Source organism: Ailuropoda melanoleuca, chromosome 5 (assembly GCF_002007445.2).
Source record: "Ailuropoda melanoleuca isolate Jingjing chromosome 5, ASM200744v2, whole genome shotgun sequence".
NCBI lineage: Eukaryota > Metazoa > Chordata > Mammalia > Carnivora > Ursidae > Ailuropoda > Ailuropoda melanoleuca.
Window position 1 is genome coordinate 1847359 of NC_048222.1, and position 25107 is coordinate 1872465.

At 44.1% G+C, this 25107-nt stretch overlaps 1 protein-coding gene and 3 non-coding genes across 4 annotated transcripts; 1 reads left to right on the top strand and 3 right to left on the bottom strand.

Moving 5' to 3' along the window:
- Positions 1 to 7718: 7718 nt before the first annotated feature.
- On the top strand, positions 7719 to 7792 carry TRNAN-GUU. The gene has a single exon. It is a non-coding gene; the product is annotated as a tRNA-Asn (tRNA).
- Positions 7793 to 10438: 2646 nt separating this feature from the next.
- Positions 10439 to 12542, bottom strand: ABT1 (activator of basal transcription 1). Its single transcript, XM_011217525.3, has 3 exons — positions 12271 to 12542; positions 11507 to 11712; positions 10439 to 11388 (listed from the first exon to the last, which is right to left on the bottom strand). Exons 1-3 carry the CDS (start codon positions 12503 to 12505, stop codon positions 11026 to 11028), a joined length of 804 nt encoding a protein of 267 aa, XP_011215827.1. The 5' UTR covers positions 12506 to 12542; the 3' UTR covers positions 10439 to 11025.
- A 1885-nt stretch (positions 12543 to 14427) lies between these two features.
- Positions 14428 to 14516, bottom strand: TRNAY-GUA. The gene is given in 2 exon segments: positions 14428 to 14463; positions 14480 to 14516. It is a non-coding gene; the product is annotated as a tRNA-Tyr (tRNA).
- A 9824-nt stretch (positions 14517 to 24340) lies between these two features.
- Positions 24341 to 24428, bottom strand: TRNAY-GUA. The gene is given in 2 exon segments: positions 24341 to 24376; positions 24392 to 24428. It is a non-coding gene; the product is annotated as a tRNA-Tyr (tRNA).
- Between the last annotated feature and the right edge of the window lie 679 nt (positions 24429 to 25107).

Here is a 25107-nt window from a genome sequence, read left to right on the forward strand (position 1 = left end):
GAGCAAAACAAAAAAAGTTTATAATGAAATTGAAGCTTGCTTCTTTGATCCTCCAAACATTAGCTTGTGTCATCTTGTAGGGGCCCCACTATCGGTAGTGACCGGTAACACAGAAGAATTGGTGCTTAGTCTAGTGAGGAAAAGGGAGGACTCCAGAGTAGCTCTTGTTATCTTTTTTGCCCATTTTCAAAATCTCTGCAACCCTCCTTTACCCTAATTCCTGGCTCAGACAGTTGCATTAATATATCTGAAAACGAGGAGAAGCCTTCTGGATAAAATTGTAAGTGGACCCCCTCACTGAATCCGGCTCCTGTCCTGAATGGGGAGCCTCAGTCTTGCAGCTGGAGGAGGTTGGAGCTGCAACTCCTCCATTTGTCTTTTCTGTAGAACTTTAAATTCATTTCTTTCATTGAGATTTTTCCTCACGTGTTCAAATATGTATAGATACTCTCGCTCCCTGTGTAAAAAAAGTTTAGGTTGCCCTTAGTGCTAGTTTTTCTCTTTTCCCCTTCCAGAATTTACCTGCTTAAAATCTATACTGCTTCCGTTTCTAAGTGTTCATTTCCTATCATGCTACAATCTGCATTCTCTCAATTTTCTACTTAGCTGCTCTCCAAGATCACTGATTTTTGAACCGAAGTGCAAGAAGCATGCGCTTTGCAGCACCCCCCGCCCGCCTCTTTCATCGCCTTGGCAACCCACCCTGCCTTCCCGACTTGTTTCCTCGCCCGACGCCCCCGGCCTCCGGCCACGCCTCCCGGCCTCCGGCCACGCCCCTCGCCTACGGCCCTGCTCGGCGCCCTCCAGCCCCGCCCTACGCCCTCACGCGTGCCTTGCGCCCTCTAAGCTCCGCCCCCGCCGCCGGGCTTCCGAAAGGAGGCCGCGCCCACCGCCCCAGCCGTTCTGCGGCTGTGGCTTCAGGCTCGTCCGCGGCGCTGCAGTCCGGAACTTGTGGTTCGCATTTCTCTGTCCTCCTTTCGCGCGTATGTGAAGCGTGCGTTTGCGGTTACATGTTCATATCCGAACGTTAAAGTGCATTGTTTTGTCGTTGTAAATCAAATGGGAAACCACTGGCAGATAGTCACTACGTACACCCAAGGGATCAAGAGTTCCTTTTCCTCCAGAGATGGTAGGTAGAACAAAATGCGAAGTCCGGGAACAGATCGGCACTTTATGTAGGAATTTACTATATTTAAAAAGTGTTGTTTTAAATTAGCGCAGAAAGAATGATTCATTCACTCAGGAAATGTAGATTTGTCAGATAAAAGCTTGGGAGAAAAAAAAATTACATCCCTACAACGCTAAGTGCAAAAATAAAGTACTGGTAGGTTCAAAGAATGGAATTCTAAACCAAACTCTACCACAATAAAATCACATGACCTTGAAGAAAATCCCTTAATACCTCTGAACCTCAGTTTTCCACTCTATAAAATAAGCATTTAAACCATATACTTGCACTATTAAGGTAGCTAGTAGCCATATGTGGCTATTGAGTACTTAAAATTTTAGAAAAAATTAAGATATACTTGTGAGATAACTAGATTTGGAAGACTTAGTACTTAATACTTATACCTTAATAAGTTATATCAATTGCATGTTAAAATGATAATATTTTGGATATATTGTGTTAAATGAAATATGTTAAATTCTACCTGTCTAACTTTTCTGTTCATGTGGCTATTAAAAAATTTAAAACTGCGTATGAGGCTTGCATTATATTTCTTCTTTTTTTTTTTTAAGTTGGATCCATGCCCGGCATGGAGCCCAACATGGGGCCTGAACTCAGGACCCTGAGATCAAGACCTGAGCTGAAATCAAGAGTGGGACACTCAACTAACTGAGCCAGCCAGGTACCCCAGAGGCTTGCATTACATTTCTATGGAACAGTACTGCTGTATAATATCTCAAGCTTTAAAAGTCCCTTCTCTGCTGTGCCCCAAGCATTCTGGCATGTTTCATCTTATATCTGAGGCATATATGGAACATGATTCTGTCAGAGTTTAGTTAAGTGTCTGTGATCCTCAGAGATCACACCAGGACTGTCTGGGTGCCAGTGGTGTATCTGTATTGGGGGAGGAGGTCCCTTCTTTTGACCTGTTGTTTGTTTCCCTCCTGGGGGGTACAGGTAAGCCTCAGAGTTAGACCAGCTTCTTTAGGTCTGAACCTCCAGCTTCTGTAGGAACTAAAGAGAAGACATAAAGAAAAAAAATTCCAGGGCAACAAAATGAATCTTGAAAGAGACCTATGTGACTAAAGACACAGGCATCCAGAGCTGCTCCTCATGTTTCCTGACTTGCTTCTCTGTCTACTAGAAAATTTTACTGCCGTACTTTACAAGAGAGCAAAGGTAACTTTTCCTCCCAAAGCTATAGACTAGCAAGTCCAGAAACAGATCAGTGATTTAGATAGAAAGTGATTTACCTTCAAATTGGTATTTAAATCATAGAGAAAGGATAGTTTATTTAAAAGTATTCTTACAACATTCAGTGTTGGGGGAAATAGCATTAAATTCCTACCATACCAAATCTAAAAACAGTCTGGAGAGGTTTAATTGGAAAAATTAAATATTTTCTTAATGTAAAATACAAGATCATGGTTGTGCCAGAATAAAGTTTAGGGTAATTAAAAAAATAATAATCCTTTGTTGGAAGGCCTTTCTTCACAGACCTGTCAGTGTCAGAAATTATGAAAGAGTTATTAGGCTTGACGGTATAAAAACTAAAAACTTATGTTACGTAGTTACACCATCAGCCAGGTAAGGAAGTATACTTACCGTATGTCATAGACAAGGGTTCCTATTCATGCTATAAAAGGGCATCTACAAATTAATAAAAGAAACGGGGGAAAGATGTGAACACAGAGTTCACTGAGGGAATACAATTGGCCAATACACACTTGAATAGGGCCACATTAATATCCAAAGTAATGTAAAATACTTTGATTATTTTGAATTACCCAACTCTTTTGTAATGTTTCATATTAGCAAAAATTTAAAAAACTGTGATAGTCATGTTGGTGGCAGTTAGGAAAAATAGACACTCTGCTGTAGATTGAATGTTTGCATCTCCGCAAAATTCTTCTGGTTTCAAACATAATCCCCAAGGTGATGGCATTTGGAGGTGGGGCCTTCGGGAGGTGATTAGGTCATGAGGGTGAAAGGCTCACGAATGGGATTAGTGTCCTTGTGTAAGAGACCCTAGAGAGCCTTCTTGCCCTTTTGGCCATGTGAGAACACGGCAAGCAGACCACCGACTGGAACAGAACCAGGAGGAAGGCCTTCAGCAGAATTCTACCCTTTTGGCACCTTGATCTTGGACTTCCAAGACTACAGATTGTAAGAAATAAATTTCTGCTGTTTATAAGCTGCCCAGTCTATGAACAGACTGACACTCTTAAACATTACTAGTGTAAGTATAAATATGAAATATTTATATACTTACATACTGTCTTATTGGAGTAACAAACTTAATGCCTGAAATGATTGGGAACTAGAACAATAGCTTTCATATTTAATGTATATATTCTTTAACCCAGTAATTTCATGGTAAGAATGTTTCCATGAAACACTGGTGAAAAGCTGTGTCTCTATATCTAGATGGGTATTTATTGTAGCCAGCTTGTGCTATAGCAGAAAATTGGAAATAATTTAAATGCTAAGTTAAATAAACTAAGGTGAATCCATTTGATGAAATGCCCAAAATATATTTGTGTAAAGAGTAGTAAAGTAGTATGTACATTATTGTAAAACATGGTTTGTTTGTAAATGCAAAGAAAAATAATATTCTAGGAGAATACTGATAGTGTTTTTATGAATGTTACAAATAGGACATTTGCATTTTCTAATTAATGTATTTCATATCATTTCATTTATTTAAACGTTAAAATTCAGAAAAAACATTCTGAAGAGAACATTAAGAGCTCTATTTTTGGTAGGTAAAGAGATATAATACTTCGTGGTAGAGGCAGTGTCTGAAAGGAATGTTAACTACTCTTCTGGTGTCTCGCCCTCACTGTCCTCTATATCTGTCTTTAATGCGTGCGTGCGGCCGTCCATCCTCTGAACTAGTCACAGGCACAGCTCTGTTCGTGGCCCTGCTGGCAAGGCCAGCGCGCACTGGATCAGGTCTCTGTCCCCAGAAAGCTTGCACAGTCATTACAGAATCGTTAGGGATTCTGTGTATACACACACATCCACATGCCTTTATACATTCGTATTTATACGTATATTTAAGCGTGTGGTTAAATGGACAGGGTAAGAGTTAAAGCAGTTTTGAGAAGGGAGAGGGTCTTGCAGGCTGGAGAAGGCAGGGAAAGCTTCATATAGCATGCGGGGTTTGCAGTGGGAATTGAGTCCTGTGTACGAGTTTAGGGTGTGACAGGCAGAGTGGGAAACATGATCCGCGGTGTGATGATGGGGGTGAGTGTGTCATGTGTGAGAGCCAGACGGAGACTGAAGTTACTGATAAAAACGTAGGGTGAGGCCAGAAGGTGGAGGATCGTGACCAACAAGCCCATTGCCTGTACCCTAACAGGTTCCAAGGAAGAAGTTTGACTCAGTGAGAGAAGTAGATATACAGAGGAGGAAGGAAGTTCTGGAAAATGCCAAGATGGTTTTGTTTGGGGAAATTGAAGGATAGCTGTACTCCTGAGGAAGACTGGATTTGGAATGAATATAAAGAGGATATTCTCATCCGTACACCATCAGTCAACACAGAGAAGTAAGCAAAGGCCCAGGGCAGAACATTCCGAAAGAGCTTTTCGTAAGAGTTGCAGGGGCCCCTGGGGGCTCCGTCTGGGAAGCGTCTGCCCTCGGCTGCAGTCGGTCGTGATCCCGGGGCCTTGGGATCCAGGCCCCTGTCGGGCTGTCTGCTGAGCGGGGAGTCTGCTTCTCCCTCCACCTCTCCCCTCCCCCCCATCTCGTGCTCTCTCTCTCAAATAAATAATAAACTTTATGAAAAAAAGGGTTGCAAAGAGAATTCACACAGCCAATAAATGGCAGAACAAAGAGTCAGCATTGGTAGCTAAGCCGGTGGCTGGTGTTTTCTCACTCTGCTCCTGTGGTCTATGGTTTAGTTTGGGTAAAGGAGCTCACCCGTGAATCTAGTACGACTCAAGTCCTGCTTTTTTCTTTAAAAGTAGGATTCTCAACACTGACTTCACATTGGCATTACCTAGCATCCTTCTTAAAAAAACCCTGATGTGTTGGCCCTCCGTTCCACAGTTTAAACGAGAATTCAGCGAGTGGGGCCTTGACACCCCCATGCTTTAGAGACTCTGCAGCTACTTGTATTGTTCATCTGGAGTTGAGAGCGTTTAGTGAACTTCTTCCCTCGCAGTGGTTGCAGACCCTGGTCTCCTTCCAGGAATGCCTGCAGTACCCTGTGTCTGAACCAAAGAAGTTCACGATTTCTTTATGTGCTAGATGGTTTTGAAATTATTTCACATATAAAATTTCCAGTCCCTTGTGGACTGGTATTGTTTGTTGTATTTCACAGAGACTCAAACACAGTACTAGACACAAAGCAAGAATGAACAGACTCGATTTGTCTTAATCAGAATCTTATTCCGTCATAAGTATATTTTGCTTGGCTTTGTTTTGTTCTACATTCCATTGACTTCTGGGCTTGGAGCCCTTCAGCTGGGCGATTCTGGATTTGTCTGATTTTTCAGGAAGCAGTGACATTCAAGGATGTGGCTATAGAATTCACCAAGGTTCAACTGGATTCTGAACAGAAGGGTTTACACTGGGATATGATGATCGAGAATTATAGAAATCTGATCTCATTGATCAAAAATTCCTTTCCCAGGGCGCCTGGGTGGCACAGCGGTTAGGCGTCTGCCTTCGGCTCAGGGCGTGATCCCGGCGTTGTGGGATCGAGCCCCACATCGGGCTCCTCTGCTATGAGCCTGCTTCTTCCTCTCCCATTCCCCCTGCTTGTGTTCCCTCTCTCGCTGGCTGTCTCTATCTCTGTCAAATAAATAAATAAAATCTTTAAAAAAAATTCCTTTCCCCTTTGAAATGTCTTTGTCTCTTTTTGACTGTAAACAGTGCTGACATATCACAAGAATTTAATTGACTTCTTTCTGATGTGGGTTCAGAATAATCAGATATTTCTAAAGCACATTTTAAGCCAAGAGACTAGCTGTTTCAGCTTCCCATTCCCCAGATGTGTTAGTTTGAAGTACGGCTAGAAACTAGCCAGTACGTTAACTTACATGACACTATTCTCTTTACCCTAGATCAGAAACTCTCTCTGAAGTACTCCTCATGTCAAGATGTACTAGGAAATATACTAGAGCTTAGTGCCTCAGAGCTTAGGGAGTTCATTCACCATGAAATCCACCAGCGCGGTACCCTGGGCGTGTCACTCAACCTTTCTAAGTCGTTTTGTCTAAGACAAAATAGTACATTGTTTGGCTACTTATTATTCTCCTAGCAAAGAAAAATACAGTATATCATAATATGTCTGATCACCTGCCTCTACCCCTGCTCCCAGCCGGTGCTGTCTCTTTCGGGGGACATATTCATGTTTATTTTGCACTGTCTTCCAGACCTTTCCGTGTACCTTGTATTCCAAAGTACTCAAGTCTTTGCCGAGGACCCTAAGTAGATTTTTTTACTTTGAAATCTCCAAGATCTTATTTTACTCAACCAACATTTTAAATTCTTAATGTTTCACTCCTTTTCTTCCTGAAGAAGAAATTCTGTCTCAGGACTGTGACATAGAAATCCTGCCTGAGTTTCCGGCGTTGGCCCACTCTACACATAAACCAATTAGATAGGTAAGTGATGAGATAGATAGATGGATAGATACAGAAGCGGGGAGATCTCTATTGAGAGGGAGTGAGGCAGGAAGATGAGACAGAGAAGGAGATGTATCATATATGTTCTCTGGAAGAACCATGACTCAAACAGCCACTGACATTTTTTAGTGTCTTGTTACAGAGCAAAAGCTAAATGAAGCGACAAGGCTAGAAGTTGTCCAACAGACCTAATTACATCCAAGTCAATCCTTTTTGGCAGAATATCATGTGCTGTGTGCTTCCTGTGACTTCATCAGGAAGCACATAATGTTAATTTGTCCCGTTGTTAATGGTGCTAAATCTGATCTCTAGTTTCAGTGGAGACATAAGTCTCTTCTTTGTAAGGGTTTTTCTCTTTGCAATTAGCAAGATAGCTCTGCGTTGCTACTTTGGTACGTGAGAATATGCTATTTCCCGGGGAGTACACTTTTACCTGGTAACTTAAGGGTGCATTGAGGAGCCTCCAGATTTTCGCCTAAATGGTTTTCGCTTCTTCCTTGCTCTTCCTGGTATCTTTCCCCTTTAATGTATCTTCATCCATACAGAATCCTTCTAGGGGCTGTTCTATCAACTGAAGTGTCAGCGAACAGTCTCTTTTTGAACTGAAAGTAAATTCTGTCCGGATGTCCTTTTTTCGATTATATTCACACTTATTCCGGTCAAGAGCGGTCCGGCACCCTGCTGCCCACCCACTCAACATTCTGAGGTTCCTCTCTAAGAATAATATCTATACCATCAAAACTTGTTTTGAAAACAAACATAGGAGCAACAAAAATCATGAGGGGACATTTCTTTAATATATGTATTGAAGAATACATACACCCAACGAAAGCTTCGTTTGTAAATTCTATCATACAGGTGAGGCTGGAAAAAATAAAATGATCATGTTTGACAAGGCAACGCTGGTCGTCATCGTCTCTGTGGCGCAATCGGTTAGCGCGTTCGGCTGTTAACCGAAAGGTTGGTGGTTCGAGCCCACCCAGGGACGGCCCTTTCTATTTAATGAACCCTGCGAATGATTTGCGGTTTTCCTTCCGAAATTTTGTCCGACAATATTGTTTGCGACCATTCTCACAAATTAAATGAAAATCTAGTTGATATGCTTAGCCAGTTCGTCTTTGGGACTTTGGGATAGGCGTGATATTCTCTTGTTCAGTGATTAAAAACTTAGCGAACGCCTTCAGTATGAGCTCAGTCCCGTCATTTTGTACCTAATTCTACTGAATTTGCTCCCACATTCCATCCCCTTCATCTGCGTTGGTCCATCCGGCAGCGTGCACGTCGCAAAGAGCAGCAGCGGTCGCTTGGCCAAAGCCCCGCAAAGCTCGCGGTCCGCCCCGAGCGGGCCCACCCTCTCCCTGAGTCAGCTCCTCGGGTAGGGCCTCGGACATCCTAAAAGACTGCCAACGACCAGCGACGGAGGCTTCTGTCTGCGCTATCCGGCTTCCAGTGACTGGTATTTTTCTAAATCATCTGTTTCCTCACTTACGAGAGGAATCCCAAAAATGGTGGCTTACACTTTTCATAAAAGGCATTTTGACATTATCTACCAAAATTACTCTGCGAGTTCGTATACAATTACTATATTTGTACAAATAAAATTGACCCATGTCAGGGTCATTCATGGCAACATTAAAAAAAAGAGAAAATTGTAAGTGTAAAAAAGATGTTCTCCTGCAGTCAAAGGGTTTAGTGTCCAGGGAATCAAACTGACAGTTCCTGGGAAATTCATTTTCTTGCACCCATTCTTATTTTCTCACACAACCTGTGATTTACCCAGTTCACAGGTGTGAGTTCATTGTGCAGAACTATTGAACTGGAGCCTGAAATGCTGACCTTGAAGATACTGATACTTAATGCTACCCAGCCTGAGAACACAGTGTATTTCATTCAAAATATTAAGCCCTGTATGTGTTTCACTTTATAAGTTGTTAGCAACCTAAGGGGAAGAAATTTCTTGATCTTGATATTCTCTTTATCTTGCAAAGGGGGCAATGAGCACTTAGAATTCTGGGTAAAGGAATAACTTATCAAATTCTGACACTGGATTTTTCTGGCTCACTTGGAAGACACCTTGACCTGAGGAAACAATCCACATGAAACAAACTCACAAGAAATGAACACAGAAACAAGGGTATCAAGTTCCTAAGACTGAGGGTGTAACATTACACACGTTTTTGCTGGGTATGAGAGGTATAGCCATTGTGGGAAATGTTACACCATCATTTTTTACTGTATGGTTATTTTTATTCTCCCAAATAAAGTGCACCTGTCAAATTAAAATCTTAACATGACTTAAGATTTTATTTTAGAGCCAAAGAAGTGGATTAATCCACTTCACCCAAAAAACAAACGAGTAATTACACTGGGGACAGTGCAGGGTGGGGGGGGAGCCCAAGCAAACCCAGGTTATCGAATCATTCTACTACGTCCTACACGTTCAAGGAACTGATATTGACCAGTTTCTTTTAAGTTGTTTAAGACTTTGTGAGCATGAGCAGGAGGAGGGGCAGAGGGAGAAGCGGACTCCCTGCTGAGCAGGGAGCCCCGTGTGATGTGGGGCTCAAACCCAGGACCCCAGGATCATGAACTGTGCCGAAGGCAGATGCTTAACGAACTGAGCTACCCAGGCATCCCCTAAGATTTTTTAACTGATCTCTACACCCAACCTGGGGTTCAAACTTAGAACCCCCAAATTAAGAGTTGTATGTTTTGCCAACTAAGCCAGCCAGGAGCCCGTGACCAGTTTTAATTTATATATTTAATTGTGTTAAAATTTATTTTAGTTTACTGTGACACTCAGTTTTCCGTTTCTCTTAGTGGCTGACAGATTCTTTGTGGCCTCCAGGGCTGCTCTGCATGGTGTCTGTGAACCCTCCCTCATCTAAGCACTAACCACAGACATGCACCTGCAGAACAGCCTTTGTGCCTAACGACCTCCCAGGCTTTGTCAACCTTGACAATGGTTTGAACCCAACATTCCATCCAAGAAGCTTTGTTTCCAACAACAGGCCTACACCAGGCTGTCAGACTTCTGTTCACTTTTCAGGACTGATCAGGAAAACTTGGTGAAAACTGACTCATCCCTGAAGAGTGTGATCCGGAATCAGCTCCACATTAGGCACTGCTTACCTTCCCAGATGGAGTCAACCATGGCCTCCCATGGCCCCTACTTTACCCCTTACATACATCTACTGTGATGCCTGCAGTGCCTCTGTGCATTTATTGCTTAAATGTCTGTCTCCTTCTAGAGGTAACTCTTAATGCCAAGGGCCATGGGTCATTACCTACTATCCCTATGTCCTCATATAGTGACTTAGTAAATGCTGAACTAGATAACTGATAAAATGGGCTAAGAAATTAATTTGATAGAAAGGGGTCCAGGCTGAACTGGGGGGGTGCAGGGAGGAATGGTGGCTCTGAGACCAGGAGATGAAGTTAAGGGGAATGAACAGGACATGAGGAGATAGAAGTTAGAACTGATAAAATGCCACCCACCCCTAATAAACTACAAAGGAATATAAATATATATATTTTTTCTTTTTTTTTTTTTTAAGATTTTATTTATTTATTCTACAGAGATAGAGACAGCCAGCGAGAGAGGGAACACAAGCCAGGGGGAGTGGGAGAGGAAGAAGCAGGCTCCCAGCAGAGGAGCCTGATGTGGGTCGATCCCAGAACGCCGGGATCACGCCCTGAGCCGAAGGCAGACGCTTAACCGCTGTGCCACCCAGGTGCCCCATTTTTTCTTTTCTATACATACATTAAGGTGGCGCCCAACCCAGTCCCACCCCATGAACCCCTGACTCTGTTAACCTTTTCTAAATAAGAAGGATGTTGCTGCTGCCCTGCACCCACACTTGGGAAAACCGCTGCCTGGACTCGACATTATCACTCTAGCTTGAAGTAAAGGCTCTTCCTGGGTCCAGAAAGTGGGATTTTTCGAGGATCCCACTGGGCAGGAGGCGGACAGCCAAGACTCAAAGAAGACAGCCACCTGCAGCAGTCATACTCTTGCTAGTATGAATTAGGTGCCTCAGCCAGGCAACAGGAGTTGGAGGGGGGACCAGAGGCCCACAAGACATCTATGTCTAAGCACCCACCAGAGACTCCTGGTCTTAGAAAGATAATATAATCATTATCAGTAGTCATTATCAGCTAGACAGGAAGCAGGGCTAGGAGATGGAAGGGTCTCTCTGCCCTTCAAGAGTCCCTGACTAGTCAGGGTTCCTCCATGCTCTCTGAAGGCGGTGGAGCTCCAAAGATCTTGGCAAGCAGCCCTCGGTTGGAGCGAGCCTGGTCCTGGACATTGGCCAGGCGAGCCCGTTCACGTCCCCCTGGCCGAGCCGCCTTCCGGGCTCTCAGCTCTTGCTCAGTAGGACGCTGGGCAAAGGTCCAGGTGCCATTCGGGCGGGCAGAGTCCCCCTCAGAGGCAAGGAAGCGCTGTCCCCGTTCCACACTTCGAAGATAGAAGTCAGTCTCACGCTTGGCCTGGGCAACCTCGGCCCTCAGGCGCTGCCTGCGCACCTGGCGCTCAAAGGCAAGATGTTCACTGAGGTGGGACCACGTGAAACGGTGCAGGTACTGTGGACAGGAAAACAAGAAAAGATCTGGGTAGGGCATGTCAGGAAGGGAGAGGAGATGAGAGAAAGTAGGGCCAACAAGAGGAAATGAGGTGTAGCAGGCGAGCCTACCCCCTCACCTTGAGGTTCCACAGGTCGTAACGGAAGGGGCTGCGCTTTCGGGCTCCCATGGGCGTGTTGTGAAGACTGGCCGCCACGCGCTTGGCTACTCGCTTGTCCCGGAACTCCACCCAGCCCTCGGTGTAGTCCTTGCTGTACTTGGACCGCTTTTTGCCTCCCGCGGCCGAGGCTGCCGCTGCCTTCTTCTTGCGCCTCACGAACCCGTCTGCGGGCCAAAGACACCGCAGTGGTTGAGGAGGCCGACACGACACCCAATCAACGTCACCTCCCACTCGCCCGCGAGCCAGGATCCCACCTCAAGGCCTTTGCCGGCAAGAGAACTCCAAGGTCCATCCTTTCCCCGTACACCCTTTCCCTAAGTCAAACTCAAGCTTTTCCTCAGACGTCAACTCCTGCATCAGATCTGCTCCGCACATGCACACGCCCCCAATCCCAAGTCAGTTAGTGCCTTTAGGAAAGCTGGCGTCAGCTGATCATACCCTGTCTCTAGACCTGGGTCACGATGACAAAGGGGATGGGTTCAGTTTTGTGAAAAAGCAAGCCGGCAGATTCGGTTCAGGAACGGGGGGTATGCGGAGTCGACATTACAAGCCAAAGGTAACTATCCGAGAACTACTCATCTGTGCTTACTGAGCTACCTACATCCAACCTCGGGCTCCCCAAAGAAGCCGGTGCCGCCACAACGCCTCGGACCCGCGCAGGCGAGCCCACCCGCCGGCGAGCGCCACCGTCCTCCCCGCACAGCCAGGGCCTGCGCTCTTACCCTCGGGCTGGAAAAAAACGCGCCCGACCTCGCCATACGCGCTGAGAAGGTTCCGTACATGCAGAGGCCGAAAGCGGGGCGGGAGGTGGCCCAAGTACACAATACCCGGCACCACCCGCTTCTTGGCGCCACAGACCGCCTCTTCGGATTCCTCCTGCTCCGCCTCTGGTTTCCCATCTGTCCCTTCCAGAGGCTCCTGCTCCGCATCTTCCTCCTCCAACCCCTCCGCCTCCATGCTGGCGGAGACAGGAAGCACGGCAGCCGTAAAGCGCTGCGCCGTGTGCAGCACACCGCGTGCGACGGCCGGCGGGGAGGGGGCGGGGCCGCCGGGGCGGAGATGAATGGGAGCACCTGATTGGGTGGAGAGAGCGGAAGTGGGGGCCGGGCCAGTCGCGAGCTTCGGAGCTGGAAGGCGGGAGCGAAGGCTCGGGATGGCTGGATGGCGGGACTGGCGGGGCCGGTGGGACTCGGGGCTGGAGCGACTGGAGGCGAGCGGGTAGGTCCCCAGGTGAACGTACCCTAGCGAACGCCTCGGCCAGATGGAAGAGCGTGGGCGGCGGGCTCTTCTGGAAGTGTGGGGAAACTTTGGAAGTTTGGAGAGCTTTCTGTGGGTCTTAGCGCTCAAACCAGCGTTTCACCCAAGGGACCCGGTGCGACTCTGGTTGGGGGATGATTCACCTCTTAAAGTTGATTCAAACTTCAGTTTTTAAAAACGTCGAGTTTTGAAGTTTGAATGATTTTTCAAAATTTAACTTCGAGTTCTGAGTGTTTTTAAGTTTTGAAAATGTAGCTTAACTTTGCAAATACACTTTTTGGAAATTTAATTAGACTTTGAAGATTTCAGTTGTGACCTCATTTAGTTTAAAACGTTTTGTTTACTTTAAAATATTAGTTTTCAATTTGATTTTGTAAATGTCCATGAAATTTTAATGAGCAACAGTTATTTCTCTTGTTTTCACAACGTTATTGGGCGCCTGTCGTACATTTGTATTGACACGTGATGCATATGAATATTATAAACACCTGTTGTCATGTGTACGCGCGGCCCCGACCGAGGCGACCCCGGGGCGGCGCTATTCGCTCGGCTCTCCCGGGACGTGAGTCGGCTGCGGGCGGCGCGAGGCCGCGGGGTGGGCGGTCCTTGCACCCCAGCCGAGGCCTCTCTCCTGCGGGCGGTGGTGCGGGCGCGGCCCGGGAGGGGGCGCCGTCCGCAAGCTCTTGGCACCGCGGTTTCTCCCACGCGCACCTGATGCTGGGCTGACTGCAAAGACGAGCCGCCAGGAATGCGGACCACCGTGCAGCCGGCTTTCTGGAGGAGGCCCCGGACGAGTGTAAGGATAATATAAGCCCACCCTCGCTGCAGCGAGACAGGATTTCCGATCCCTCTGGAACGGGAGGGTGGGCAAAGCCAGGCAGCTACCATCCGAGGTGACAGCTCCTGCCAGGCAGGCTTCCCGGCATATTTCTGCCGGAACATAGCAGCACGCTCTTTCGTGGAGTGGGCGAAAGATCTAAGAAAACAGCCTCCTCGAGTTCTTACACCACTTATATTAATTTTATGGAAGAGAACTTTGTCAGTTGCTCGCCGCTTCTTTTTTGGAGGCGGGAGGGGGCGGTAAAGGGAATAGAATTCCCGTCTTCAAAACACCAAGCAACGATGGATGAAAGGAGAGCTCAACTTGGTATTGCTTCAAAAGGTGGGGGGTTGGAAGGGGGTATATGGGGGAATCGAGGATGCCAGTGTACAGGTGTTATGCCCTGATGGTAATTTATGCTGTTTTCTCTACTTTGCGTGTATTTGAAACTGCCATTAATAAAATGTTTATGCAGTTAAATATCAGCATAACGGAAAGGCCCATGGGACCTCCAAAATAAAACGAAAACCTTGGGCCAAGAGGTCCTTCCCGTTCTCCACGAGCGCCATAACCCTTTCCCAAACTCCATGAAAGGTCACTGTCCCTGGAGACCCCTTCTTACATGAGCAGTTTCTTGTGTATGTACCTGGGGATCGTTTACTTATTATCTTTTTATTATTATTTTCAGCCTTACAAATTCATCTGTGAGCACAAACGAGAACATGCCCAACTCTTCAAGTTTTCTTACCTGCGCTAAGGGTCCACGCATGCGGCATCAATGACAACCTGTCAAAAGCTTAAGTCCTTCGAGCCGGATTCGAACCAGCGACCTAAGGATGACCACGACCAAACATCTACAGTCCTCCGCTCTACCAACTGAGCTATCGAAGGATTGGTGGTACGGTTTGTCAGAATACCTTGACTAAGGTTTAGCCCAGTGGTTTTAACCACCTTTTTAAAATAGAGGCAAACATGATTTTTTCTAGGGTGCTACAAATGTTCTAAAACTGATAAGGGGTGGTGATGATAGAAGTATATTAAAAAACTAATACCCTTGAACACTTAAGCTTTTTGCTTTTTACTGTCTTTTTTTTGTTGGTTTTTTTTTTAAGATTTTTTAATTTATTTATCTGAGAAAGAGAGAGCACAAGCAGAGGGGCTGAAGGAGAAGCAGACTCCGGGCTCAGCAGGGAGCCTGATGCGGGGCTCCATCCGAGGACCCTGAGCTGAAGGCAGATGCTTAACCAACGGAGCCACCCAGGCACCCCTGTTTTAGATCATTAAAAAAAGAAAACAACATGACTCATGTTCTGTGTCCTGCTAGCTTAGGTATAATATGGATAGGACCGTCACCCTTACTTATTTCTCCTGCTGTCCCTCTGTCCCTTCTGCTTACCACCTCTCTATTAAAGTGATCGATAAATGACAATTTATCCTAAATATGGACAGCTGGTTAAAGAGGGACCAGCCATCTTGAAATGGACATACTGCCGAGTTCATTTTGGAAACATTGCAATTCTTTTTGAAGGACGATGAAAATAATGTATAGACACAAATGTACTTGACCCAAAACATGAGAGGCATTGTGTGTGTATGTGTGTTTAGGAATTGAGTGGCTCGTATTTAGTGGAGCAAGTAAATGAAACCCACCCCTCCCCAGATTTTAAAAAAAATATGTAGACATGTGTTTGTAGGGATGCTGTCACATACTGCTAATGAACACTTATAATGGCATTTGGCTTCCTGGCTAAACACTGATGGNCGTCATTAATATGCGTATTTTAGAACATGATCATCTTGCATATACAATTTTTTTTAGATTTTATTTATTTGATAGACACAGCGAGAGAGGGAACACAAGCAGGGGGAGTGGGAGAGGGAGAAGCAGGCTCCCTGCTGAGCAGGGAGCCCCGATGTGGGGCTCGATCCCAGGACCCTGGGATCATGACCTGGGCCGAAGGCAGATGCTTAACAACTGAGCCACCCAGGTTCCCCTGGACAGACTTTTCTTGATGATGTATCTATAGAAAAGATGTCTGGTGAATTTATAAAAGATTATTGCTTATTAAAAATCAAAGTACTTCACAACTGTAGTCTTGAAGAAATAATTTTTTCTTCAAAAGGTCCTATCCAGTGATTTCCGTGAGAAATCTGCAACACATAATTCATATTTAATTCAGTTATTCAATTCCCTCTCATGAGAAACTAGGAATATATGGTCTGGTACATTTCTTTCCAATAATCTAACCTAATCTGGAGGAAATGTGGGAAGCTAGAGTAGAAAAGGCTTAGAGAAACGAGTGGTTTCTGTGTGAGACCATCTCTTTCACGTATCGAGTGTCCTGACAGAGACTTGAACACCACAGACTTGAAAGCAGCCAAACTCTAGGATCTAAGTTCACATTGTCTCTCAAATAAAAGCTTCCCCAATTTTCTTTCTTGTTTTTTGTTTTTTTGGGTTTTTTTTTAGGAATTTTTTTTTTTAAAGATTTTATTTATTTATTCATTCGATAGAGATAGAGACAGCCAGCGAGAGAGGGAACACAAGCAGGGGGAGTGGGAGAGGAAGAAGCAGGCTCATAGCAGAAGAGCCTGATGTGGGGCTCGATCCCAGAATTCTGGGATCACGCCCTGAGCCAAAGGCAGATGCTTAACCGCTGTGCCACCCAGGCGCCCCTCTTTCTTGTTTTTAATGGAAAAAAATGTTTAAATTTTACTTAAGTCTCTTAGAACACACGAACATTGACACAGTAGTCATCACACAGGACAACACTCCCTTTCAGAGGTCTCTCCTCATCGTGGAAGCCTCCCTTGCCATAACACAGCAGCTAATACAAATTTCTTTCTCTTTTCTCTTTTATAAACTTCCAAATGCTCTCTCTTAGCCGGTGCTCTTTGGCTTTTGACTTTCTGAGTGTCTCCTCATCTTCAGCGTCTGCCTTTTTTCTTGTGTAACTGTCTAGCTTTTCCAGTAGGTCAGTCCAAACTTTACTTTTACCCGATCTACCAATCTCTCTCTTTTTTTAGAGTTTAAATTCAAGGTAGTTAAGATATAGTGTATTATTAGTTTCAGAGGTAGAATTTCGCGATTCATCAGTTGCATATAACACCCAGGGCTCATTACATCCAGTGCCCTCCTTAATGCCCAGTGATCCCATCCCCCACCCACCTCCCCTCCAGCCCCAATTTTCACAAAGGGCACAATGGGACCTGAGGAAAGATTCTGTATTTTTCTCATCAGCCAGTGCTAGGTAATGTACAAGTGCTCATTTGAGATCGAGAGCCTCATGTCTCAGTCACGTGGTATCGCAGAGTTGATTTAAGTCTGAAATGGTTCTATAGCTAACTGACTCAAACTTCCTGCTCCAAAAGCCTACAGACAATATTCCAGTGGAATACTCAGCGTAAAAAGAAACAAACTATTGATAGATGTAACAACAGGGATGAATCTCCCTTATCCTGTAGGCAGGTACAAAAGGCTACATAGGACATTCTTATAAGCACAAAACTAAAGGAACAGAAACTGTCAGTAGTTAGCAGGGTAGAATGTAGGGGCAGGAATTAACTACAAAAGGAGCATGGGGAGGTTGGGGGTGTGATGTAACTATTTCATATCTTCATTGTGGGTGTGGTTATATGACTACGTTTGTCAGAACTTGTGGCACTAAAGGGCATTTTTTGTAAATGTTGCCTGAATTTTTAAAGTGGGAAAAGAAGCTTCCAAAAAATTAAAGCAGGTGAAAAGTTTAAGTATAGGTTGGAATTTATTAGAAATCAATATAATCCTGTTATCAGACTAAAAAAGACCTGTCCGATCATCTCAATAGTGCAGAATAAACAAGACAAAATCAGGACACATTCATGGATCAAGTCTCCGCCAACTAGTAATATAAGAGAATTTCACCAACCTATAGAAGACTAACCTGAAAGGATAACCCTACTGTTAGCATATTTAATAGTGAAAGACTGAATGCTTCGTCACTGAGATCAGGTCTAGAACAAGGCTATCCGACCTTGACTTCTATTCAGTATCTCCCTGAAGGTTCTAGCCAGTACAAGTGACGAAAGAAATAAAAGCAAAGATTTGGAAAGGAAAGGCAAAACTATCTCTACTCACATATGATGTGATCATTATGAAAAAATGCTGAAGAATTACTTTAAAGCTACTGAAAATAGTAAGTTTACCAAAGCTACAGGAAACAAATAAAATAAATTATAATTCTATTTATTAATAAATAGTCTGGTTTATTAACAATGAACAGCTGGAACTTGAAATGTAAAAATTTGGAAGGGTATAAAAAGTGAAGTTTTTAGATAAATTTAACAAAAAATACAATAAAAACAACACATTCTATAACAGAAAATTCCACATTTTTCAGATGCAAATTCTTCCAAACTGACTTACACACTGAATGCCATCCCAATCAAAATCTCAAGGAACAGTTTTGTAAAAATGACAAGCTGATTCTAACTTACATAGACTGCCAAAGGTGCAGATACCAAAGCAGTTGTGATGAAGAGCAGAGTCAGAGGACTTAACACCACCTGGTTACAAAACTTACTAGAAAGCAAGAGAGAGTCCAGAGAAATGGACCCGCATATCTCCATGAGCAGTTGGTTTTGACAGAGGCGCCCAGATAATTCAGTGTGGAACAAATAGGCCTTAACAAATGGCGCTGGAAAAAGTGGATATTCACACGCTTCTAAGTGAACTCAGACCCTACACAGCATAACGGACAACACTTAAAATGGATGAAGACCTAAACATAATGACTAAAACCGTAAAACTTCTAGAAGAAAAACTAGGAGAAAATCTTTTAACTTTAGATTAAGCAAAAAATTCTTAGAGCACAAAAAGCATAAACTATAAAGAAAAAAATGATAAATTGGACTTAAGGTCTAAAAAAAAATCTCAAAAGATACTTAAGATAATTAAAAATCAAGTGACAGATTGGGGAAAAAATATATGCAAAACATTTAGGTAAGTGTTTAAGTGATAAATGATAAAGGACTTGGATCCAGAGTGTATAACACACTTGCACAACTCAATAGTGAGCCATCTTGAGGTTCCTCAAAAAGTTAAAAATAGAGCTACCCTAATGGCCCAGCAATTGCGCTATTGGGTATTTACCAAAAAAGTACAGATGTAGTGAAAAGAAGGGGCACCTGCCCCCCAGTGTTCACAGGAGCAATGTCCACAGTAGACAAACTGGAAGGAGCCAATATGTCCTTCAGCAGATGAATGGATAAAGAAGATGTGGTTCACATATACAATGGAATATTATCAGCCATCAGAAAGGATGAATACCCACCATTTATATCAACGTGGATGGAACTGGAGGGGATTATGCGAAGTGAAGTAAGTCAAGCAGAGAATGACAATTATATGGTTTCACTCATATGTGGAACATAAGGAATAGCATGGAGGACATTAGAGGAAGGAAGGGAAAACTGAAGGGGGGAAAATAGAGGGAGAGATGAACCATGAGAGACTATGCACCCAGGAAATAATCTGAGGGTTGGGGGGGGCAGGGTTAGCTCAGTGATGGGTATTAAGGAGGGCATGTGTTGTAATGAGCACTGGGTGTTATACTCAAACAATGAATCATGGAACACTACATCAGAAACGAATGATGTACTGTATGGTAAATGATTTGGATAGAACAAAATGATTTGTTCACAAAACAAAATGTACAGATGGCCAATAAGCCCATGATACAGATCCTCAACGTTATTATTCATTAGGGAAATGCATTTTACAAGCCTCAGTGAATGAGACTTCCTGTTGGCTTCACATCCTCACCAGCATTTGGTGTTGTGTTTTGTATTTTGGCCATTCTAACAGGTGCGTAGTGGCTTCTCATTGGTTTTTCAATTTACAACTCCCTAATTACATATGATGTGGAGGATCTTTTACTTGCCACCTGTATATCTTCTTTGGTGAGTTGTCCAGATCTTTTGCCCAAGTTGTCTATTTTATTGTTGAGTTTTAAAAACTCTTTGTATATTTTAGATAGCAGTGCTTTGTCAGATATGTAAATTTTGCAAATATTTTCTGCCAGTATGTAACTTCTCCTCTTATTCTTCGGATAGTGTCTTTTTGAAGAAGTTTTTAATTTTAATGAAGTCCAACTTCTCGATTATTTTTTTTCATGAAGTTATGCCTTTGGTGTTGCATCTAAAAAGTTGTAACACACACCTATACACAACGTTATTGCCATGCTCAAGGCTACCTACATTTTTTCCTATGTTATCTTCTAGTAACATTACAGTTTTGCATTTTACATTTAGGTGTATGATAGTTTTGAGTTAATTTTTGTGATTCATCTTTTTTGCATGTGGATATTCAGTTCTACCACCATTTGTTAAAAATACTGTTGATTGATTTTTGACATAGACGACAAGGGAATTCTATAGAGAAAGGATAAGCTTTCAATAACTGATGTTGGTACAACTGGACATCCATATATAAAACAAAACAAAAAAATCTTCGACCCTACATCAAAACGATGTAAAATAATTAATTCTAGTTTGATCAGAGACCTAAATGTAAAAGATAAAACTTCCTGGGGCGCCTGGGTGGCACAGCGGTTAAGCGTCTGCCTTTGGCTCAGGGTGTGATCCCGACATTATGGGATCGAGCCCCACATCATGCTCCTCCCCTGGGAGCCTGTTTCTTCCTCTCCCACTCCCCTGCTTGTGTTCCCTCTCTCTCTGGCTGTCTCTATCTCTGTCGAATAAATAAATAAAATCTTAAAAAAAAAAAAAGATAAAACTTCCAGAAGAAAATCTCTGTGATCTCTGGTTAGGCAAAAAATTCTTAGAACACCAAAGAACACCAAAAATACAAGGTATAAAAGGAAAAAAATGATAAATCGGGCTTCATCAAAATTCTAATGTTTGCTTTTCAAAAGATACTGCTAAGAAAATGAAAAGTCAAACCACAGACTGGGAGAACATATTTGCAGGACAAACACCTGAGAGGAAACACTTTTATCCAGAATATATAAAACACTCTTAGAGCTCAAGAAGGAGGCAAACGATTCAGTTTTTTTAAAGAAGGGAAGGATTTCAACAGTCACTTCACCAAAAAAGATAAACAGGTGACAGCTCCCTGTAAAGGTAGACATCATTAGTCGAGGGAAATGCAAATTAAAACCACATGAAATGCCTCCACACACTCATTGTAGGAGGCAGAATTCCAAGACGGCCCCCAGATTTCCACCCACTTCTCAGAATAGCGGAATAATCCCTGCCCCGTAAACGTGGGTGGGACATATGAACATGTTGTGTTAGTTACAAATTTGAATGGCTAATATTTAAAAGACTGTTCCAAGTATTGTCTAAGATGCAGAGAAATGAACTCTCATCCATTGCTAATAAGAAGGTAAGATGTTACAGCCACGTTGGATAACAGCTGGTAGTTTCTTTGAAAGTTAAATATACACCTACCGTGGGGTGCCTGGGTGGCTCAGTCGTTAAGCGTCTGCCTTCGGCTCAGGGCGTGATCCCGGCGTTCTGGGATTGAGCCCCACATCAGGCTCCTCCGCTGGGAGCCTGCTTCTTCCTCTCCCACTCCCCCTGCTTGTGTTCCCTCTCTCACTGGCTGTCTCTCTCTGTCAAATGAATAAATAAAATCTTTAAAAAAAATAATATATATATATATATGTATACCTTCCATAGGATCCAGCAATCCCACTCCTATATATTCACTGAAAACAAAACACATGGCTTATACCCCAAATACTTATAGCCATGTAATAATTTGCGAAGACCGCCATCACAACGTACCACAGACTGGGTGACTGAAACAGAAATTTCCCTCCTCACAGTTCTGGAGGCTGGAAGTCCAAGATCAAGGTGTCAGCAGGACTGATTTCTTCTGAGTCCTCTGCTTGGCTTGAAGAAAGGTTCCTTGTTTCCTCTGTACATGGGTGTTCCTCTGTACAGTCATGCCCCTAGTGTTTCTCTCTGTATCCTCATCTCCTCTTCCTACAAAGATACCGGTTAGATTGGGTCAAGGCATCTGAATGTAGTAACTTCTTTCAAGGCCCTATTTCCAAATACATTCTCAGTCTGAGGTACTGGAAATTAGGGCTTTAACATATATGAGTGGGGGGCACGTAATTCAGCCCATAACAGGCTGTCTCATTAATAATAATAAAAACAGTAACAAAAAATTTTCATCAGTTGGTGAATGAACAAATTCTAATGCATCCCTACGATGGACTACTGAACGGTAAAAAAGGAACTATGGCTACATATGACAAGGATGGATCTCTACAGCATTGTGCTGAATGGAGGAAGCCAGGCTCAAAAGCCGCATCTGTAGGAGTCTGTTCTAGAACCATCTGGCAAAGGCAAAAGTACAGTGACAGCAGATCAGCACTTCTGAAGACACAAGTCAGCTTCTTGGAGAGATGAAAAGGTTCTATATCATGAGTGTTGTGGTGGTTATATGATTGAATATACTTTTCAAAACTCATCAAACTGTACACTTAAAAAGGAATGAATTTTACTGTGTTTAAGTTACATTTCAATAGCGGTCATTAAAAACAAAACTAGTTAACCATGCAAAGACTACAACATCAATTGGATGTCTTGCTGGGCAGTCCGCTTCTGGCGGCACACAGCCCCCTATCGGATTCCCAATTGACTTGTTTACTTTTCTTTAGCCCTTAGTACTTACTATTTTTAACACATTATACAATTACACAAATTTGTTTTTATCGTATTTTAAAATTTCCAGTACTTTCAAGCTGATGTTGTCAATATTATACCCAACAGTTGTAGTTGTCCTAAATGCCACATTTGGAAAATGAGATGTCCCTTCTGGAAGTTTGAGAGATAATGGGCAATCCACCACACCCCTCCTTACCCTTACCCTTACCCTGACGAGATAATTTATGATCTGAGTTGTAGAACATCTACAAGCCAGGGTCCCGGAACGGAGCGGAGCCCACCCGCCAAACCATGTTATATGACACGGAAATAAGAATTTCTGGCTATGAGCCACCCTGATCAGCAGGAGGGAGGGAATGCTTGTTACACTGTAACTTAACCTATTCAGGTGGACACATACAGGAAATTTGAAAGTCTGAATCTGCTAAGAAGGCTTATTCGCCTTCAAGGAAAATACCGAACAAAAATGTGTGAACTTCTGTGCCAAGAGCTATGGTAAGAGTATTCAGATTTTTTTTTCTTACAATTATCCATTTTATATTACCGAGTGAAGAAAAAGCTCCGTGAAGTTTTGCCAAGAGTCTTTCTGTCAGCCTAATGTCATTGTATCCTATTTTAAGCGATGTATTTTTTTCAGTCACTCCAAGAAATGGGTTCTGGGAAAATGTTCTGAAATAATTGCTAATAATAGGCTGAGGCTGTTTGTGGAATTCCTAAGTGTGTTGAGCTAAAAGTGGAACCAATTTATTGGCGTGAATACAAATCTTGGATTGGGATCTAAACATACTATGTCGACTTTTCAAGATTGGAAACTGCGGGAGCTCCAGCAAAAAGGATTTAATTTAAATGCTTGGACAGAGGCGTTTACACGCCACGGCAGCCGTAGTGACTGCCCTTGTCCTTTCCTCTCTCAGAATCTCTCTGCTTTCCTTCTTTCTTGATAGCTTCTCCCAGACATTTGGTCTTTGGGAGCAGGCTTCCCCAAAGACAGACTGAAAATTATAGCATGAGTCTTCAAATCCAAACCCTCCTAATTCTTTGCTGCTCCTGAAAATTACCATTCAAGATCACTTTTCAGGGTTGAGTTTTATAGCAAACTATGAGTAAACAGACTGAGCATGCTAGTCTGAGAAGTTCCACGACTGTGTCATGTATGTGCCGTGGGTACTTCGTGGCTGAAAGATAGAGGCAACCTGGTCGCTGTCTTGCCCCCACTTGTAGTCCTACTGGCAGGGCGTGTACCCGCTGCAGCCGGCTTTCTCTGGACGCGTCCCGCCGCAGGGACCTCCCCAGGTGCGGGCGGCTGCCCACCCGCGCGCTGGTAACTCGAAAGGGACAGCTCTATGTGAATTGTCCTCCACTCCTGGCGTGTGCAGAGGGAGCAGAGGCGGTGAGCTGTTCTGTCCGCATCTCGGATTTGCGCAGAAAGGGCAGGGTGCGGGAGGGGTGTGGATTTGGGGTAGATGGTGCCAGCAGGGTGGCTGTGTGTGGGCGGTGGGTCCGGGGACGTTCATGATGCTACTTCCCACTTTGGGGTAGGTCTGAGATTGCTCCAGTGACAGGCCCCTTGGGAAATTACCAGGGTGACCCGGGATCCTCGACTCCCCAGGGGCGGGGTCTGGAGACCTAGGGGGCGGGGCGCGCCTGGCAGCCGCGCGCGTGCGCCCTCCTCTCCGCTGCTTTGCGCCGGGGCCCGCCTGGGGCGCAGGGTGCGGCGCGCGAGCCGGGGAGCAGGGGGGCAGTCTGCGGAGCTGCGCGCCGCATCCCCGGAGCCGGGGCGGGAAAAGTGAACGAAGCCTGCTGGGCAGGTCTTCCGTGGAGCCGGCGGCCCTTCCCCACAGCAGCCGCGGCCGCAGCCCGCTCCGGACGTACTGCGTGCTTGTAAATACGAGGGCTCAGCGCGCTCTTGTCTGAACGGAAAGTGCAACCTGTCCGCCGGAGACCCGCGGGAAGGGATTATTTCCCGACGTTCCGGAAGGATCTAAATTTTACGGTGCGTTCGCGGGAGAAGCCTGGGATTTCCAAAAGTCTCGTCCTTCGAGCCGGATTCGAACCAGCGACCTAAGGATGCCCAACTGTCTCACCTACAGTCCTCCGCTCTACCAACTGAGCTATCGAAGGACTCTTGGGAAGGGCTGTTATAGGATTCCTAAAATAATGTCTCTCCAGATGGTTTACGTTGGTAATGTTCATATTCACTTTTAAAAGTGCAGCCTTAAGCTGTCTTCTTGGACAGCGAATGTATTTTATGCAGTGATCTGGATATCTGGTCCATGGGTTTGTAAATCTATAAAATCGTTGGGTTGTACATCTAAGACGTTAGGGTATTACTTATGTCTATCTCAAGAAAAAAACCCAAAGGGTATCCCATGTCCTCCAACCGTAAGAATAATACAGCTGAAAATAATGCCTCGGATTATGCCCAATTCCTTCCCTCCTCTCTGGTTACTTCCTCCTTCTTCTCCCAAAAATGTCATAGTGTGCTCAATAAATGATACAGTAGCCCTAAATACAGGCAACTAGGTTGGAGAAGATCCCTGGGTTGTGAACAGAGCAATGCCCCCTGCATTTTGGGACATTGCAGTACTCCATTCTGAAAGTCGAATGGGAAATCATGTATATTCATGACTCTAACGACGAAAAATGTGGAGTGTTCTGTGTGTGCATGTGTGTGTGTAAATTTTTTTTTATTTGGATAAATGATTTGGGTGGTTCATATTATATTGCATAATTATAGTAGAGCAATTAAAATGAAACAAATTCTCGAAATTCTTAAATGGAAATATAAATATTCCTTTTC

Excerpts from the sequence above, each read along its gene's own strand:
- ABT1 (XM_011217525.3), bottom strand. The coding sequence starts at position 12,505 with ATGGAGGCGGAGGGGTTGGAGGAGGAAGATGCGGAGCAGGAGCCTCTG. Across the intron at positions 11,713-12,270 it reads CGTTTTTTTCCAGCCCGAGG|ACGGGTTCGTGAGGCGCAAG; the intron begins GTAAGAGCGCAG and ends TTTGGCCCGCAG. Across the intron at positions 11,389-11,506 it reads ACGACCTGTGGAACCTCAAG|TACCTGCACCGTTTCACGTG; the intron begins GTGAGGGGGTAG and ends TCCTGTCCACAG.